This window comes from Mesoplodon mirus (genome assembly GCF_964341445.2).
Source record: "Mesoplodon mirus genome assembly, chromosome: 2".
Classification (NCBI taxonomy): domain Eukaryota; kingdom Metazoa; phylum Chordata; class Mammalia; order Artiodactyla; family Ziphiidae; genus Mesoplodon; species Mesoplodon mirus.
The window spans coordinates 26,753,192-26,772,942 of NC_138977.1; the positions used below are offsets into that span (position 1 = coordinate 26,753,192).

Below are 19,751 nucleotides of genomic sequence, written 5' to 3' on the forward strand. Positions count from 1 at the left end.
GTCCTTACCACTCAGGTTGGCTGTGAACCTGAAATTGCTCTAAAAATTAATCTATTAATTAAATATACATATATTAATTATGTAATGAATATATGGATTATATACATAAAAATTCAGAGACCACCAGGACGATTAAAGCTGAAAATTCCCCTAAAGCGGTCGCATTCAGGAGTTTGGAAATTATATATATATATATATATATTTTTTTTTTTTTTTTTTTTTTTTTGCGGTACGCGGGCCTCTCACTGTTGTGGCCTCTCCCGTTGCGGAGCGCAGGCTCCGGACGTGCAGGCTCAGCGGCCATGGCTCACGGGCCCAGCCGCTCCGCGGCATGTGGGATCTTCCTGGACCAGGGCACGAACCCGTGTCCCCTATATCGGCAGGCGGACTCTCAACCACTGCGCCACCAGGGAAACCCTGGAAATTATATTTTAAGCAAAGGCTTTTACTTGTTAAGTTTTGTGACTACTTTTTTTTTTTTCTTTTGCGGTACGCAGGCCTCTCACTGCTGGGGCCTCTCCCGTTGCGGAGCACAGGCTCCGGACGCGCAGGCTCAGCGGCCATGGCTCACGGACCCAGCCGCTCCGCGGCATGTGGGATCTTCCCGGACCGGGGCACGAACCCACGTCCCCTGCATCGGCAGGCGGACTCCCAACCACTGCGCCACCAGCGAAGCCCTTGTGACTACTTGTTACATTAAAAGAATATTTTGGCAACAGTTGGGGGGGGATGAATTGAGAAAAAGCCTGGGGCAGGACCTGCTGAGAGGAAGGGAGAAGTATAGGAAGACTTCAGTTCCGGGGCCCAGGTGGTTCAGTGGATGGTGGCATCATTTACTAAGTTCAGTAAAGAGGAGGGAGAGTTGTGTGGGGAGTGAGATAATAAGTTTAAGAGGATCATGCTTTCTGATTTAATCACCTTATATAACATTTTTCAGTTCATGAATTCTATAAGTTGGTGAATAAATTATGTTTCAGTGAGATCATTACATTAAAAGAAAATATCGGGCTTCCCTGGTGGCGCAGTGGTTGAGAGTCCGCCTGCCGATGCTGGGGACATGGGTTCGTGCCCCAGTCCATGATAGGCCCGCGTACCACAAAAAAAAAAAAAAAAAGAAAGAAAATATCCTCAGTGACAAGTCGAAACACTTTGAAAATGTGGTATTATCTTCCTGTGGAAGGAAAGCAAGAAGAAACCAGGGCAGAATGAATCCCACAGCTGTGCCCCAAGTGTTGGCAGGCCAGGTAGTAAGTGCCTGGTAGGAAATTCAATGTTGGGCTATGAGTCAGCCAGAGATGCCTGACAGGCTGAGAAAATCAGGAAAAGCAGACTTTCAAAAATTTGGAATTGTGACCATAGTTTAAGCAAAACTCTTTCATTTTTCCTTTCATTTAATCATGATTCTGGTAAAGTCATCATATTTTTCATAGGCAATAATTCTTTTGTGTGGGCTGCGTTGCTGAAGGGCCAAATCAGGTTAGAGTTTATGAAATTCCCCAATCTCTTCAACCATGGAAAACACAGCTTCCTACGGTCAGAGTGAAAGAACTCTAGAGCTAGTCCCCATCTTCCTCATCTAAATACAGCGAAAGGCTTCTTTTAAGGTTCATTTTCTTTTACACCTCGGACTATTTGATTGATACAATCTGAAGATTCATTGGAAACATATACAGAGTAAAACATCTATTGATTATCATTTTGGGAATCGCTTCAGTTCTTTTCTAAAACCCAATAAAGTACTAGCCTAGATATGGATAACACAAAAGCCATATAAGATCACACATTTCAAGCCTATAAACTTGCTGCCTTAATATTTTTTTTATCCTTTTTGGATTGTGGGCCTTTTTAAAATCATGCTAATGTCATGAAAAATTCCATTCATAATTTTCCCTTAATAAATTGGAAGGAGATACGACCAGAGGGCTAGTAGACTTTTGAAAGAAAAAATTCTTCCTGATATTATGTAAGAAACCCTTTCAGTCACAGGATCTGGCTAAGAAGAGGGAACCTACCAGGCCTCACTGGGAGCAACCTGGAAAGCTTTATCCCACCAACCCCCAACCCCAAAATTCAAAAACACCTGTTAGAGTCACAGAAGATACACATCGGGTACTTACAAATTTTAAGATCATTCTAGAGCAGGGTTCTCAGCCTTGGCACTGTTGACCTTTGGGGCAAGATCATTCTTTGTTCTGAGGGCTGTCCTGTGCATAGTAAGATGTTTAGCAGCATCCCTGGCCTCCACCCAGTAGCACAACCCCAGCTGTAACAGTCAAAGATGTCTCCACAACATTGCCAAGTGTCCCCTGGAGGCCAAAATCATCTGTTTGAGAATCACTGTTCTAGAGTCTTGCTACTCAAAGTGTGGTCTGAAACTCAGCAGCATCACCTGGAAGCTTTTAAGAAATGAGGATTACAAGCTGCCTATTCAGTATGATCTCAGTCATACTGAATTAGAATTTGCATTTTAACAAGATTCCCATTCCCATGTGACTCATATGAACATTCAAGTTTGAAAAGCACTGTCAGATTATATGGATCATATTTATCCAGCAGCAGGAAGGAAGTGAGGAAGAAAGAAGTGTGGGGAGGGGGAGGGAGGCGGGAGGGATGTAGAAAGAGAGAGAAAAGGAGTAAAAAAAGAAAAGAGATAAAAGCTAAGAAACTTAGTTAAAACTGAAAACACACAGAACTTTAAAATCAAACAGAAGTAGGTGGAGCATAGAGGAATTTTTGGGCAGTAAAAATACTCCATATGATACCATAATGGTGGTTACATGCCATTATACATTTGTCCAAATCCATAGACTGTACAACACCAAGAGTGAACCCTAAGGTAAACTATGGACTTTGGGTGACTATGATGTGTTAATGAGCCTTTTGAAAAATAATAAATATAAATCAAGCATAAATAATTTTTCTTTTTGTGAAATTTTTGGCAAAGTTGCCAATGAGAAAGAAAAGGAGAAACTTTTCAAATTGGAATTGTAAACGAGAAAAAATTTAAAAACAAGGAATTTAGAACTATATTCAGTTAACCACAGTTTTAAATTTACTGAGGCCTAGATTAGAACAGTGACTATGAAGATGAAAGTGGGTGAATGCCAGAGTATTTATGAAGAAACAAACTGTAAGAACTCACAACCGGCTGGGTGTGAAAGAGGTAACATAGACTTTTATTACCCTGCTTCTCACGTGGTCACTTTCCAAGCTGGGCTGCATGATCCAGAGGAAAACCTTGGGAAATGGCAGGGGTCGTACTGTGAGCACTACCAAATTACTTGCTGAGGCCTCAGGTGACACTGGTTTTGCCTCCTTTTATCCCTCCAATTTTACTGATAAAATCAGAGTTTTGCACGTATAATCAGTATCTTCCCCCACTCTTCAATGCTCTACTTTGAACCCTTGCAGAAGGAAAACTTCCCAAACTATTTTCCCCCAAAATGACAACTCTGTATCAAGGGGATGACTGTTTTCATGAATGCCCCCCAGTCCTTGTACTCCTCATTCTTTTCTTTTCTTTTTTTTTTTTTTTTTGCGGTACGCGGGCCTCTCACTGCTGTGGCCTCTCCCGTTGAGGAGCACAGGCTCCGGACGTGCAGGCTCAGCGGCCATGGCTCACGGGCCCAGCCGCTCCGCGGCATGTGGAATCCTCCCAGAATGGGGCACGAACCCGTGTCCCCTGCATCGGCAGGCAGACTCCCAACCACTGCGCCACCAGGGAAGCCCCCTCATTCTTTTTGATAGTTCAGATCAGAGGTAAGCAAATCTTTTCTGTAAAGGGTCAGATAGTAAATATTGTAGGCTTTGTGGTCTATTCAGTTTCTGTTGCAACTGTGACCTTGAAGAATAACAGCAGCCACAGACAGCATGTAAACAAATGATAGCGGCTGTGTTGCAATAAAACTTTATTTATGAAAACAGGTGGTGGGCTCGATTTGGCCTTCGAACCATACTTTTCAACCTTGGGCCTAAGACTGTTCTTTTCAGCCTGAACTCATCTCCCTAATAAAAATTTAAATAACTCGCACGTATTGAGTACAAACTGTCAGGTACTATTCTAAGTGATTTACATATATATATATATATATATATATATATATATTTTTTTTTTTTTTTGCGGTACGCGGGCCTCTCACTGTTGTGGTCTCTCCCGTTGCGGAGCACAGGCTCCGGACGTGCAGGCTCAGCGGCCATGGCTCACAGGCCCACCCACTCCGTGGCATGTGGGATCTTCCCGGACCGGGGCACAAACCCGTGTCCCCTGCATCGGCAGGCAGACTCTCAACCACTGCACCACCAGGGAAGCCGTACATATATTTTAATATTTTATTCTCATCAACGCTCTAGGATAATTTATCACTCAGGGCTCAGGATAGGAAAAATAAATTATTTTAGGTACTTCCAGTATAAAGGAATTTAAGATAGGGAAGTACATGCTTATAAATCCATTGGAAGCGTTGGAACAGCAGAAATAGGGGGCTTGCTCTGGAGTTTTGGTGTTAAGGTCATAGCCTCATAGCTGTGATCCACTGGGCAGGAAGCTGCTGCTGCTACCACTTCTGTTGCTGCCACAGCTGCCTCATATTCGAGAAGATGTGTCCAGAGGGCAACATAGATCCAACCCATGCAAATCTTGTGTCTGTCAGAACCTGCTTCTCAGCTCTCCCTGCTGCAGGAAGCTTGTTTCTGTCTCCCTTTCAAATCTCATGTGTGTGCAGAACTTACTGCATATCTACAACCCTAGCTGCAAGAGAGTCTGGAAAATGTACTTTCAGCTTTCCAACTTCTCCACACATATAGGCGGGTGAAATGGCGGTTGAGAGGGCCAAAGTAGCCAGCACAGACGGGTACTACTACTATTCCTATTTAAAGCCAAGTTGGAAAGAACTTCCTACCATTTCTCCTTGATTTCCTTTATTCTAAACAGACAAATTAATATTATGGGGAGTTGCTTATCTGGACACTTCCTTTCTGATACACATAGTTTTAATGACTTCTTATTTTTGAAATATGTATAAATAGAACATTTTAAAGAACAAAACAGTGGTGATGAGTCTCTTCAAGAAATACTATTCCTTGGATAAAGATGTAGTACATATATACAATGGAATATTACTCAGCCATAAAAAGGAACGAAATTGGATCATTTGTAGAAACTTGGATGGACCTAGAGACTGTCATACAGAGTGAAGTCAGAAAGAGAAAAACAAATACTGTATATTAACGCATATATGTGGAATCTAGAAAAATGGTATAGATGGTCTTATTTGCAAAGCAGAAATAGAGACACAGACACGGAGAACAAACATATGGATGCCGAGGGGGAAGGGGGGGGTGGGATGAATTGGGAGATTGGGATTGACATATATACACTATTGATACTATGTATAAAATAGATAACTAATGAGAACATACTGTATAGCTCAGGGAACTCTACTCAGTGGTCTGTGGTGACCTAAATGGGAAGGAAATCCAAAAAAGATGGGATATATGTATATGTATAGCTGACTCACTTTGCTGTACAGCAGAAACTAATACAACATTGTAAAGCAACTATACTCCAATAAAAATTTAGAAAAAAAAAAGAAATACTATTCCTCATTTCGTATGTTCACATCCTAATTATGCTGAATTTTTAAGCTGAAGATCAAACCTGGCCTTTTTTTTTTCCGGCCGCACCACATGGCTTGCAGGATCCTAGTTCCCTGACCAGGGATCGAACCCGTGCCCCCTGCCCCAGAAGCGCAGAGTCCTAACCAATGGACCACCAGGGAATTTTCCAAACCTGGCCATTTTTGTAATCAGATTTGAAATCTGACAGTTATAGAGTCTTGATGGCTCATCATCTCTGCCAGCAACCTTCTATATCCTCATTGCAAAATTTAAATTTGTTTTCATGGATTAAAAGAGTTTATAAAAGGGGATTAAATGAGTGTCTCCTGAGACCTAAGTAAATAATTTGACAGTGCTACATGACCCATACTTACTGATACTCCCCCAACCCTTCCATCAGGCACAGGTATCACTCCCTCCTTTGTATGCCTGATGTACAATATAAATTCAACAAATGTTGAATAAATACACAAAAAATGCATCATATATAAACCAGGATTTTTAGTTAACTTTATCCTAGGCTGTTTACTCCATTTAAGATTATGAACTTCTTGAAAATCGGGATCATATCTTTTACGCTTTTATACCTTTCTTTTTACCTCCTATTGAGACCATAGAAAGTGCTCAATAAATATTAATTTAACTGAATCAATAGTTTTGAAATAAAATACACATCTATCGATGATTAACCTCCAATATTAACCAGGAATATTTATAGTTTAAAACTATTTTATTAAAGAAAAAATTTAAAAGAGAGAAACAATTAAAGAATAAGTCAGTAATATTCCAACCACCTAAAGACAACCAATACTTGGTTTCTTTTTTTGAGAGGACACATTTACATAACTTATATTACAGTACATTGCAAAAATTATTCTATTTTATTATTATTATTAATCTCTTACTGTGCCTTAATTTGTACATTAAACTTTATCATAGGCATGTATGTATAGGAAAAAGCATAGTGTATATAGGATTCGGTTCTATGCAGTGGTTCAGGCCTCCACTGCGTTCTTGGAACGGATCTCCCGAGCCTAAGGGGATGACTGCTATATTGACTTTAGGCCAGGGAATGGTCTGAGCAGATTTGATTTTCAGAAAAATCACACTGGAAAACAATAGGGGGGAATGAATGGAAGGGATGAGTCTGGAGGCAGGAAGATTAGGCTGGAGGCTACTGGGATACCACAGGGGAGATGTGCTGGTGCCCTAGACCAAGCAGGGTTGATGAGAAGGAAAGAGAGATCCACAGCTCACGCTGTACAGCAGGGCTAGCCAGTGACATTGGTGCCTGGGGCAGTATGACAAAGCAGCACCCCTTCAAACTAATACTTTTTAAATGGACACATCTATTTAGTGGACATGGAAAGAAACAAAGTATCCATTATTAAAAATTGCATGTCCATTTCTTTACCTTTATTATGTGTATCAAAGATAACATTTCAGGGACTTCCCTGGTGGTGCAGTGGTTAAGAATCTGCCTGCCAACACAGGGGACATGGGTTCAAGCCCTGGTCCGGGAAGATCCCACATGCCGTGGAGCAACTAAGCCTGTGCACCACAACTACTGAGCCTGCGTGCTGCAACTACTAAAGCCCACATGCCTAGAGCCCGTGCCTAGAGCCCGTGCTCCACAAGAAGAGAGGCCACCACAATGAGAAGCCCGCGCACCGCAATGAAGAGTAGTCCCTGCTCGCCACAACTAGAGAAAGCCCTCACGCAGCAACGAAGTCCCAATGCAGCCCAAAATAAATAAATAAATAAATTTATTAAAAAAAGAAAAAAAGATAACATTTCAGATCCTCTGGAATCAGAATCTCTCACATGGTGACTCACTTTGTTACCCAGCCGTAAGTGATGGAGAAATTGTGCAATATTTGGTTTTTATTCTTTTTTTTTCCTATTCCTAAGTTTTGGTTTAAACAATAATTGTACTCATGCATAAAATTTGTGTCCTGCTTTTTTTCACTTATTATATGTAATAAAAATTTTGGTATTGTTGTGATGAGTTTTTATTTTTAACACTGTATAATGGTGTGTCCAGAGGATAGCTCCAGCCGCTAGGATACTGGGATGTTAACCTTTTGTGTCAACTAGACTGGGCCAAGGGGTGCCCAGATTAAACATTATTTCTGGGTATGTCTGTGAGGGACAGATGAGATTAGCGTTTGAATCAGTGGACTCAGTAAAACAGCTCACCGCAATGTGGATAGGCATCATCCAATCCACTGAAAGTCTAAATAGAACAAAGAAATGGAGGAAGGAGAAATTCATGCCCTTTGCTTCCTACCTGACTGCTTGAGCTGGGACATCTGTCTTCTCCTGCCCTTGGACAGGGATTTACACCATGCACTCTGGCCTTCAGGCCTTCGGGGATTCAGATTGGACTTCACCACTGGCTTTCCTGGGTCTCCAGCTTTCAGATAGTAGATCTTAGGACTTCTCAGCTTCCATAATCATGTGAGCCAATTCCTCATAATAAACCCTATATAGAGATATATATACATATACACACCCAATTAATTGTTTTGCTGGAGAGCTCTGACTAATCTAGACAGTTCCTGCCACATAGTGGGCATTCAATAAATTAATAAATGAATGGCAAATATTAAGAATTACACTTCTAAAATATTTACAATTTTTATAGGTGAGAAATGGAAACTTCTTTGATGTTTGAAATTTGCATTACTTTACTATGGAGGATGAATATTTTTATGTGTTTATTGATCAACTGTATTTTCTCTTTTGTGATTTTTTTCATATTTTTTGTGCATTTATCCTTTGGACTCTTGATTTTAAGGAACTCATCACAACTTTAATTTATTAATAAAATTTTTGTGACTTTTGTTCCTAAAATAGATGTCATCAAATTAAGGAAACAACTGGCAAAATAAAAGCAAATCTTTGTAATCACAGAAAGAAAAGTACAAGCAGGAATAAATGTTAGTTCAAATATTTGATGACGCCATCTAGTGGAAAAGTGATTTTAATTTCTCTCTCTGAATCAGAGATTCCCAAATTCCAACGCCCCAAATTTGGTATTCATGGGACTTTATTAAAATATATATTCTAGCCTCCCCTCTACCTGGAGATTTCTAACTCACTTAATGTGTATAATAACCCAAGAGTTGTGTTTCAATATTATCCACATTGGAAACTCTAAAAATTCCATGTCACTTAAAATTAAGGTTTCCAGTGGTACCTTGTGCTTTCCTTTTTCATCGGAGTTTTCTACAGCTTCACCACAATAAGGAATTTTGCTGCTCTGATAACATTCTTTAAATGTGTACTCTGTGCCAGCCCCTAGGCTAACCACTTCACTTGTGTTATTTGATTTAATCCCTTCAACAACTCTAACAAGGTAGGTACTATTATTATACCATTTTACCGATGGGAAGATTGAGGCAGAGAGTTTCCCAAGGTCACAGAGCTAATATGGTGTGAGCCCAGAGCTCTGCGATGGGAAAGATCACAGCCATGCCAACAGTCAAAAAAGGCCTACCTTACAATTCTGCCCTGTCACCTACATTCAGCTTAGTATACCACATGCAGAAATGAGTTAGATTTCTTAATTAGCGAGGGCTGTGTAGGGACATTTTGCAACTTCACGCTTATATGGTTCGGACTAATACTTCACACACTCACATGTTCCTTAAAACTTGGATGTTGATTGGGGTGTTATAAATTTGAAGATATTTTCCATATTTTGCTGTTAGTCTCCATTTTTCCCCAATACTAATATAAATTAAACTGATCTGCTTCAAACCTTTTATGTGGATGCAAACTGAAACTAATTTATTTATAACTTGTTAGAAAACCCAGCTGATACTCATCTATCAGCCAGGTGAGGTGAGATGAAGCTAATGAAGCTTGTCTTAAGCATGGGTGTCTGGCCCTACCCCACAGGGGTCCAAGGTTCTGGCCTGCCCAGCCTGGCCTGGGCCCACTCAGTGCCAGCAGAAGTTCAGCTCTGTGTCCCCATACCTCGCTGAAACTTACCTTTCCTACAGTTCACTCCTTCCCTAGGTATCAACTAACTACACCTGAAAAATTAATTCCTACTACTGCCCTAGTAGGAAATAATGTGAAAGTAACGTAGGAACTTTACAATAGGCCCTCTTGAGGCTACATTCCTGACAACTGCCTATGCTGAAATCTTTTCAGCATTAGTAAACAAAAAGCATCAAATAATGTAGTGGATTTTTTTTAATAGAGTGAACAAACAAACTTTTACACTGTTGAGTGCAAGAGAAATTTGAATATATCATCTTGTATTTGTACCTCTATATTCCTCACTCCCATCCCTATCTCCGAGGAACACAAAGTGTGAAATGATAAAGACCAATGACGCGAGAAAAGGTTCAACATTTAGCAAAACAAAGGGAAAAGAATGATGACTAACAAAGAATCTCCTAGTATACTGAACTAGGAAGAATAGAGAAAATAAAAGTAGATAACATTAACTGAGCATTAATTTGTCCCAGGCACTTTTCTAAATGCTCTTTGTATGCATTAGCACATTTTAATCCCCAGGAGGGAATTTCACGAGGTAGGTGCAATTATTAATCTTATTACACAGATAAGGAAACTGAGTAGTTAGGTCATTTGCTGGAGTTATGGAACTAGTAAACTACGCACCCCAGAGCCCAAGCACTTATTTACTACACTGTAAGAAAGAGATAAAACGTGCATCATTTTCTTGGAGAGTCAGAGGCAAACCGGGGGCGAAAAATCCTTGAATGGATCACTCATTTAACGAATAGAAGCTGTTATTGAGAGTCCTTGCTGTTTCCAAGCTCATTTATAAAAGCAAATTAGGTGCGCTATTATTATTACGCCATTGAGTTCACGATGAGTCCCACAGGGTAAGAATCTGGACATCTCAGAGGTGAAGAGGACTAAATCATTCTTTTCAGGTCCTTAAATGTTTTTAAATGAAAGGAGAAGAAAAAAAGTCTAAACGATGCTACAGGAACTGTGGTATAGTAAAGATTTACATAAAACAAAGTAATGTTTTTAACATACCCAACAGGACAGTGTGTTGGAAACCTCATTTTGGTGATAACCACGTAGGTCCAAGTGTAACACTGTGTGACTCTGAAGTTGGCCACTGGCTTCCTGGCAACCCTGCGATAAGCTCTGGTGAAAACTCAAGACACCCTGCCCCCCTCCCCACCTTAAGCATCGGTTTTGTTTGTAACTTGCAAATGCGCAGGAGAAGCTGCAAGCAGCCCGGGCTGCACGCCGCGCTCTCAACTACCGAGCGGTGTCGCGGCAAAAGCAGTCGGGTCCGGAGCGTCCTCGGAACCAAAGCGCTAGCCTCCACCTCTCGGGGGCAGCGTTTCCCGAGCACCGGGGGGGCGGGGCTTGGCTGCTGGGGCTGGACTCCCGGGCAGCGCCTGCAGCGGCGCGGGTGGTCACGGGCGTGCAGGGGCCGGGTTGCGGGCTGTCAGGCCATGCCGCGCGGAGTTTGCGGCCGGCTCGCCTCAGCGCTGCGGGGGATACGCGCACAGCCGCCCGCGGTCGCCCAGAGGTGTGTGCACGCGTCGGTGTCGCGGCCGTCCCCAGACCAGAGCGAGCGGACGCGGGAACCGCCCCGCGCCTTCGACCCAGCGCTGCTGGAGTTCCTGGTGTGCCCGCTCTCCAAGAAGCCGCTCCGGTGAGGTTCGCCTGCGGCGGGTTTTCCGTCGCGGCCTCCCGTCGCGGGGAGGGGGGCGGGTGCACCGCAAGGCCGTGGACCGCCGCCGAGCAGCCCTGGCAGGTCACTCCGGGCATGTTCTTGGTTGCCATTCCTTGGCCTCGGGGCCCGCCGGCTCCCTGGGGCCTCCCAAACCGAACCGCCGACTCCCCGGCGCGGGCCAGAGCGCGTGTCGGCTCTCCCCTGGCCGCGCCTTAGAATCGCCCGGGCACCTTTTTAAAAATGCATTTTTCCAGGCACCCCAGGGCGGGTCGAATCGTTCGGAAGGCCCGCGGGCGGGGCTTGAGCATTGGCGCATTTTCTTACAAGGACCCAAAGGGTTTCTCACGGAGAGCCGGGTTTATGAGCTCGTAGGACTCAAGACTAGTCCACGACGTTCCGATTTTTAAGCCAAGACGATGAAAAATGCAGTGGCCTCCAGAGTCTTGTGAGAACGCCGTGTACGGCCTTAAGCATGTAAGCGGGGGGTGCCGCCTTTTTTTGGCTTTCAGTTCTTGACTAGCTGGCTTTTGTAAAGGCCTTCTTAACCTTTAACGTAGAGTCGTTAGGATGAACACTCTACCGTTCCAGGCTGCTGACTCGGAACCCTGACACCAGGAAACACCGAAATGGCATCAGCGGTAGTCTTGGGGTGGCAGATTATCTTTTTCATTTCTCTTTCAGGGTTTTTCTCATAACGAACATATGACTCACTCAGTTTTCTTAAACCCTGAAATTACCATGTGATCTCCCTTTTAGCTAATTGTGTAAACAGCTCACTTGCAGATACGCTGCGTTCCGACGTTTCCTCATTTCTGCACTCTTCTCTCTCTCAAACTTTTGTGTTTCGATTTTTCAGTGGCTTCCTTTAAATGGATCAATAACGCTGCCCTATTAAGCATGTATTCTAAAATGAAGAAGTTGACATTTCCTCTAGGGTCTGTTCCAGTAGTAAATGAAGGGGGGTTGTTTGGGGGTTGAAAAAAGTAATGAAGGAAGATTTGGATGAAAAGGGCAAATTTTTTCTGACTGGTATTTTAAAAAACTGAGGCATGGCTTGGGAATAAAGTGAAAAAGAAAATGAGAGAAACGGACTAAAATGGGAACAATTAAGAGATTCATTTTCTAAGAGAAGTGGTTCGATGATCTATTACTGCTTTTAGAATGAAAAGCAGTCTAATTCTGCTTTTCTGGGATTAACTTTTATGTTAAGAACTGGCTACATGTTACTGTTTATTGAACATCAAGCTCTTCCAAGCATTTTGTTCTCCACGATTCATTTTGTTTTTCTTTCTCCCCCTCAGATATGAAGCATCGACCAATGAATTGATTAACGAAGAGTTAGGAATAGCCTATCCGATTATTGATGGGATTCCTAATATGATTCCACAGGCAGCTAGGATGACACATCAAAATAAGAAGCAAGAAGAAATGGAGCAGCATTAGATCACACTTAAAAACGACCACACACACAACTAAACTTTCTAAATACCATCCACCTTTTAAAAAGTCAGAGTGGCGGGTAATAAGTGGAGAAGAATGTTTCTGTCTCTTCCTGTGTTGACTGTCCTTATTCCGTTGGTCTCGTTAGCAGGGCTGTTATACTCGGCCTCTGTGGAAGAAAACTTCCCACAGGGCTGCACTAACACGACCAGCCTGTGCTTTTACAGCCTGCTCTTGCCGATTACCGTACCCGTTTATGTGTTCTTCCACCTTTGGACCTGGATGGGTATTAAACTCTTCAGGCATAATTAATACAACCAGAGCCAAGATGGCATATCCTAATGATAGGCTTGAGTGTCTGCCTCTGAAAGCTCAGCTACGTGGAAATACTGGACACCCACTTAATGTGCAAGAAGGATGCTTTGCCTAGCTTCTGTCAGAGGTTTAGGACTAGGGGAGGCTTAAGCTGCAGAGGCTTCTTTACTGTACTCTGGTTCTACCCTTGTTGTTTGAAGGTTCTCATTTATACCTGAGGTATCAGGAGAAACATTTCAACAAAGTGTCTTGTTGGAAATTAACAGCCCCAGCCATCATCTCATGACTTTATTTCTTATCCCATTCATGATTAAAAGTTACTAATTTGAAATCTTATATGCTTATTTTACATTCAGAGTCTGGTAAAGTCACATGTTAAGGATGACTGAAATAATTCCAGAGGCGCTCTGTTGGAGTAGCTGTAGAGAAATGCATTTGAACTAATGTGGTATAAAACTGTAATAAAATGGAAACTTCATGGATTTGCCAAAATTCTGAGTTTGTAAAATTACCTTCATTTCTTTGGCATCACATGCTTACATTAATAATAAGAAAATAAGATACTGACATTTTCCATAAAACGATTTGTAGTTTTGTGGGGTTTTTATCCCTTTTGGTCACTAGAGTGTGATTCTAAGGAAGAGAAAATGTAAAATATTCTAAATTTTTAACTTAGAATATTTAGAGAGACACATGATAGCCAAAAGAGAATAATTTCCCAGGAAAGTATGTGCCTCTGGAGGTAGAGGTGGGGTTGAAAGATTTGCAAATAGATGATTGTGTCCTGTTGAGTTGAGGGCTACGTTTTGAGGCACATTTCAGTATATTTTCCTGCCATAGGAGACCTATAGGTTGGATGTGTTTCCTGTTGCATTAATTCAATGTATATACTGTAGTACAAGTCATGTTTTAAAAACTATGGCAAGGACTTCCCTGGTGGCACAGTGGTTAAGAATCCGCCTGCCAATGCAGGGGACATGGGTTCGAGACCTGGTCCTGGAAGATCCCACATGCCGCAGGGCAACTAAGCCCGTGCGCCGCAACTACTGAAGCCCATCCACTCTAGGGCCTGCATGCCACAACTACTGAGCCCACGTGCTGCAACTACTGAAGCCCGCATGCCTAGAGCCCGTGCTCCGCAATGAGAGGCCTGCGCACTGCAACGAAGAGTAGCCCCCACTCGCTGCAACTAGAGAAGGCCAGTGCGCAGCAATAAAGACCCAATGCAGCAAAAAAAAACCCAACCCTCCTCTATGGCAATATACAAATAACATGGAAGACAATAGAGGTACCCATCATTCCCTGAAATGGCATTATTTTCCTTTTTAATTTGCCCTAAATCTCATTATGGTCCGTGTAAATGAAAGAATTTTGCTGATAAGCACTGTATTCTGAAATCAACTGTGGCAATGATTGCACGATTCTGTGACTACTAAATCCACTGAGTTGTACAATGTACATGGCTGAATTATATGCTGTGTGACTTGTATATCAATAAAGCTGTTACCAAAAAACCCCCAGAAAAAGAGTATCTGTATGTTTGGTATAAGGCTCAGTGGTTCCAAGTCACTTGCTGGAGTCAAATGCTAGTCAGAGACACGGACAACAGTGGAATGTAGGTCTTCAGCCTGCTGAATTTTGTCTACCACGTTATGCCACTTCTATTGACCCCGAGATAGGACACACTCTCTTGGGAATTCTCCAACAGTCTCATGTTCCTTTCCTGAGTTCCTCAAAAGCACATCATCCTTGCTTTCTGTCCATTACGGGGACTCCTGCACCAGTTTCCCGTTACAGAACGCCACATACATCATGACCTCACCACCTACCGTTGTCGCACTGTAAACCCACCGTGAGAAATACACGGCCTGATTCTTTCACTGACTGGGACTCCTCCCCGCTCTTCCTCCCCGATAATTAGCTGACTCCACAGTGGCAGGGACCTCCTGCCTCCCCAGAGCCTCTCAGCAAGACTATCTTCCCTACTGTCCTCACCGCATCCCTGTTGGGGACCATCTTTAGCCACCTTGTGAATAAACTCCTTCCCACCAGCTTTCTAAGTGGGGATTTTCCACCCTGAGGGAGCAAGAAAGGACTTGTCATGACCTACTTTCCCTCTTCATTTTCTTCCATTCCCGCAGCGTGGGCTTTTAAGGAAGGCTCTTTCAACTTCAGACTCTGCATCTGTGACGTGGAAGTTGTCACAGACCTGGTGGGAGTTTTAAGTGAGGCAGGAAATAAGAAACTACATGGTACAGCCAAGAGCCAGAGTAGAGTCTCACTTCTTCTGCGTAAGCCACTAGGTGGCACTTTCAGCTAACTCCTGGGACCACGGGCAGCTAAGCTCTTGGAAGGAAACTGAAAGAAGACTGTAGTTGGGGAATTCTGAGCTAGGTAGCCATATTCCACAAACTTATTAATTCACTCTCATGGCATCTACTAGACAGCCCTGACAGCTGCAGTGAATCCTGAGAAACGACTGGGAATAACCCAGACAGAGGAAGAGGCGGAACTGAAGACAGGAGGTGAGGAAGCAGGAGGGATACGGGTGGGATGAGCAGAGGGTTCCAGGCAGAAGAAAATCCATGTGTGAAAACACAGGAAGGAGACTGCAGCCTGTTCAGGAAACTGAGCCAGTTACAAACGACAAGAATGTGGTGCACTGTGTATGCAGGGCCGTGGTGGGAGACCAGGAGGCACGTCGGGATGGATTTGGGAACTAGAATAACAGTGTTAACGAGATGGGACGTTACTGTTTGATTTTAAAATTGTTTTGATATATGCAGCTGATAAACACTATGGCTCGGGCTTCCCTGGTGGCGCAGTGGTTGAGAGTCCGCCTGCCGACGCAGGGGACACGGGTTCGTGCCCCGGTCCGGGAAGATCCCACATGCCGCGGAGCGGCTGGGCCCGTGAGCCATGGCCGCTGAGCCTGCGCATCCGGAGCCTGTGCTCCGCAGCGGGAGAGGCCACAGCAGTGAGAGGCCCACGTACCACAAATAACAAAAAAAAACCCACTATGGATCTTCTTCCCAGAAAAAGGAAAAAAAAAAAGCACATGCAAACTTGCAGAGGTTTCGTGCGTCATGGACCCCTGGGGTGACGCGTGCTCAAATCTGCACCAATACAGTAGCCACCAGTCACGCGTAGATACTGAGCACTTGAAACGTGGCTAGCCTGACTGAGGAATGGAATTTTAAATCTCATTTGAGCTAAATAGCCATACACTGGACAGCACAGCTCTACACTTTTTCTGCCACTACTACCAACCAAAGTTTTCTCTCTTCAAAATTCTTCAACAGCTAAATCTTATCTACAGCAGGGGTCCATCTTATTCAACGGCGCAGATCTAGATTTCTAGCCTCACGGAAAGTTCTACCGGACAGTCTAGATACAAGGAGGCCAGCTGACAGACAACTGCAGCGATGGGACAGATGGTGAGAGCCTGAACTAAAGCACTGGCAGTGGGCTTAGAGGGAGATGAGAAGTAGAATCGTCAAAACCTGATTTAACGGAGGGAGTGAAGGAGAGGGAGGAGGGGAAGATGGCCGTAGGAGGGATCGGTGGTACCATTCCAAGCTGAGTCCAGGAAAACGGCCGTCTTCTGCTTGAACACGCTGCGATGCAGGAGCTGAGAGGCATGCAGGTAGACACAGGCCACGTAGAAAGACGGCTGCAGTGCTGGGCTCGCTATCAGCTCCTGTCAGGCAAAGACAGAGAGACCTGGGTACCATCAGCATGGAAGTCATAACTGACGCCACGGCGACGAGGAGGACGTGCAGAGTGGGAAAAGACGCCTACGCTAGCACTTTAGGTCAAGGGAGTGTACGAGAAACACGCAAAGGAAATGAGGAAGCAGCCAAGGAAAAAGAAAGCCTAGCAGTGCATGAGAGTTCTGAGGAGAAAGTAGTCAACACTTTCAAATGCAATAAATATCTTTAAGATGGAAATGGGCAAGTCTCCATTGAAATTTGCCACAAGAAAGTCATTTGTGACTTTTACTAGAGCAGTTTGAGAGGGAGAAACCACCACTTCAGCCCCTGGACACACTACCCAGACGTTCATGAGGTAAAAAAAATCCCTTCTGTCTCACTTGATGCACTGGGTTTCAGGGTCACCTTGTTTTAACAGCCTAATCGGTATCACCACTAATACATCTTACGTGCAAAAACAGCCATTCTAAAAAAGCAGGTCAACACATTGAACAGTCAGCAAGACTTTTATGTTAATTTCTGAGTTAATTTTATTTTTGAAAATACTTCCCGAAAGGGGGGAACAGTGAGGGGTAGAGTCAGCCAAACCCTCTGTTGCTGTTGATGGCTACTTGAAGCGCTTCTTCTACTCTCTCCATTGTAGAATATTTAGGGAGGTAAAGGACACTAAAACACGTCTGTGCCTTTATGGGATCTCTCTCATTCAAATTTTCAGGACAGCAAAATGTTATTTTCATGTTCTTTAAACCTTTTACTTGAATTCTGTCCGTTCCTGTAAGAAACACTAAAAAAGAAGAATCAAAATGAGTGACCTGCTTCACAGAGACCAAAATTTACAGAGAGAAAATGTGTTTAGACATTTAAAGACACTCACTGAGGGCCCCTGTGCAGTCCTACATTGGACTGCATTGGGGACCACTGTTAGCACAAAGTCTGACACAGTCACTGCCCGCAAGTGGCTTGCAGTCTGCCTGGGAATAGTAGCTTCTTGAGCAGGAAAAGACAAACGGCAAGAGAAAAATAAAAGGGTGTAAGACAGCAAACAAGGTGCCGTGGAGTTAAGTACCTTCTGAGTGTAAATGCTGGGGTTCAGAGCAGGGAGAGAGAATCAGGCTGGGATGACCGGGAGTTCAGAATGAAGTTGAACCTTTAAAGGAGGGAAAGGTACAGAGAGGCCACAAGGAGGTAGGTGAAGGTTCAAGGAACGGAAGGAGAAAGCTGGAGGTGGGAGGTGCAGAGTGGGCTCCAGAATGTACAGACAAGGGGACTGTTTGGCTGGAACAAAGATTTCCTATAAGCGCTAAGACTGGAGAGTTAGAACACTTTGGGCTTCTGGAGAAGTCTGAACACTTTCCAACACCCATGCTATCCACAGAAAAAAGAATAAGAAGATAAACGTTTCTCAAAAATAAGCTAAGGAAGTTGAGTAAGAAAATGAGAGAGGAAGTCTTTAGACAGGTCTCAGGAAAAGCACCAAATAGGCATAAAACTGAGCTCAAGGTCTGAAGGTGAGGTAAAGTAGTGGAGACAAATGACAGTACACAGCCTGGCTCATCCCACAGAGGCTGGGTAACTGAATGGTGACACCGACTACAGGAGAAGCCTCAATATTTAGCTCAAAGAAAAGTTTAGAAGCAAGGCAGAATTGAAAATGACAGGAGAAAGACCTATATTAACATTTATTTTTTGATGTTGGGACAACCTGGCATTCCAGGACATTCCACTGGGCTAGGAGTAGCTCTGACAGTATGATTTGTTGCAGATGGTACCCATGACACACAAGATTTCCTTACCTCACAGAAAAGACATGAGAGTATAGATCTCCTCCCGATACAATACTCACCAAGGAATTTTTTCTTTTCCTCCAAAGTCAGTTTGTGTAAAGCCTTCCAAAACATCACTATGGTGGGATGTGAACTGTCGTATCCTTGTTCGTAACGTGCATTCTAGACAAAAATGCAAAAAAAAAAATATTCAGGAAACAAACAAACAAAATTTTAATTCAAACCACTTGGCCTTTATGATGTACCTTTTCAAATGTTTCCCAGTCATAATCTGTATTTCCAATAATCACATCCTTGAGTTCTTCAGGATGGAAAAATTCAATAATCTCCTTGTCACACACTTTGTAAAATCCTCTTTGAAACTCTTCATAAACTGCCTTTACAGAGATGTTGAAGATGTAACTGACATACTTAGAAACATAGTCTCTCCTTTAATGAAACAAAAAATGATTTCAGGTTACTGCAATATCCTGAACAAAACTAGGGGGGGGTGAAAAGGACGATAAAAATAAAGAAGAGACAGTGGCCTTGGGGTCCGCCTGGCAGCTGCTGCAAAACCTTCCCCAAACAAGGGGAAGGCAGCCACCTGCGCCATCTTTGCACAGTTGCCGGTGTGCAGCCCCGATTCTCGAAGGAGGGTCTGCAGTGCCACGAGGGAGCTTGAGACATCTACCGGTGTGTTATTCTTTTTTGTTTTTTTGTTTTTTTTGCAGTACGCGGGCCTCTCACTGCTGTGGCCCCTCCCATTGCGGAGCACAGGCTCCAGACGCGCAGGCTCAGCGGCCATGGCTCACGGGCCCAGCTGCTCCGCGGCATGTGGGATCTTCCCGGACCGGGGCACGAACCCGTGTCCCCTGCATCGGCAGGTGGACTCTCAACCACTGCGCCACCAGGGAAGCCCTGGCGCGTTATTCTTGAATAAAGCACGAGAGCTTTGCAAGTCCAGCTGGGGCAGTGCCCCTTCACAGAGATTCAGGGCTGGCCTGGTGACTGGAGGCCTAAGGCTTGGGATTCTCCTCTTGGAGAAGTGCTCTTGGGATGGCTGGGATGCCCAGGTAATGGTTCCTGCCACTGCAACAACAGGCTGGGACAAGAAGTGGAGGGCAGCGTGCCTTCTACCTGGGTGCTGTGAATTCTGCTGACACAAAGGAGGTCCTCCATCTGGTGCTGGACAGATCCTAGGAACTTTACATCTTTCCTGCA

At 43.7% G+C, this 19,751-nt stretch overlaps 2 protein-coding genes and 1 long non-coding RNA gene across 4 annotated transcripts in view; 1 reads left to right on the top strand and 2 right to left on the bottom strand.

Moving 5' to 3' along the window:
• Window positions 1–2,312: 2,312 nt before the first annotated feature.
• On the bottom strand, window positions 2,313–10,708 carry LOC309793783. Its single transcript, XR_014291947.1, has 3 exons — window positions 10,642–10,708; window positions 7,907–8,101; window positions 2,313–2,396 (listed from the first exon to the last, which is right to left on the bottom strand). It is a non-coding gene; the product is annotated as an uncharacterized lncRNA (long non-coding RNA).
• Window positions 10,709–10,983: 275 nt separating this feature from the next.
• On the top strand, window positions 10,984–13,529 carry LOC309809436 (phosphatidylinositol N-acetylglucosaminyltransferase subunit Y). 2 transcript variants are annotated; one of them, XM_082630494.1, is made up of 2 exons: window positions 10,984–11,275; window positions 12,598–12,874. In XM_082630494.1, exons 1-2 carry the CDS (start codon window positions 11,073–11,075, stop codon window positions 12,737–12,739), a joined length of 345 nt encoding a protein of 114 aa, XP_082486620.1. In that variant the 5' UTR covers window positions 10,984–11,072; the 3' UTR covers window positions 12,740–12,874. The 2 variants fall into 2 exon arrangements, with proteins under 2 accessions (XP_082486620.1, XP_082486621.1); XM_082630495.1 differs by lacking the exon at window positions 10,984–11,275 and adding an exon at window positions 11,382–11,770 and having other exon boundaries at window positions 12,598–13,529.
• Window positions 13,530–17,269: 3,740 nt separating this feature from the next.
• Window positions 17,270–19,751, bottom strand: part of HERC5 (HECT and RLD domain containing E3 ubiquitin protein ligase 5) — a 42,632-nt gene continuing 40,150 nt past the window's right edge. Inside the window, exons 21-23 of the mRNA XM_082611638.1 lie at window positions 18,794–18,977; window positions 18,608–18,710; window positions 17,270–17,548 (exon numbers count right to left, since the gene is read on the bottom strand). Of these exons, the coding sequence (XP_082467764.1) occupies window positions 17,343–17,548; window positions 18,608–18,710; window positions 18,794–18,977 (493 nt within the window). The 3' untranslated portion in view covers window positions 17,270–17,342. The remainder of the gene's footprint in view (window positions 17,549–18,607; window positions 18,711–18,793; window positions 18,978–19,751) is intronic.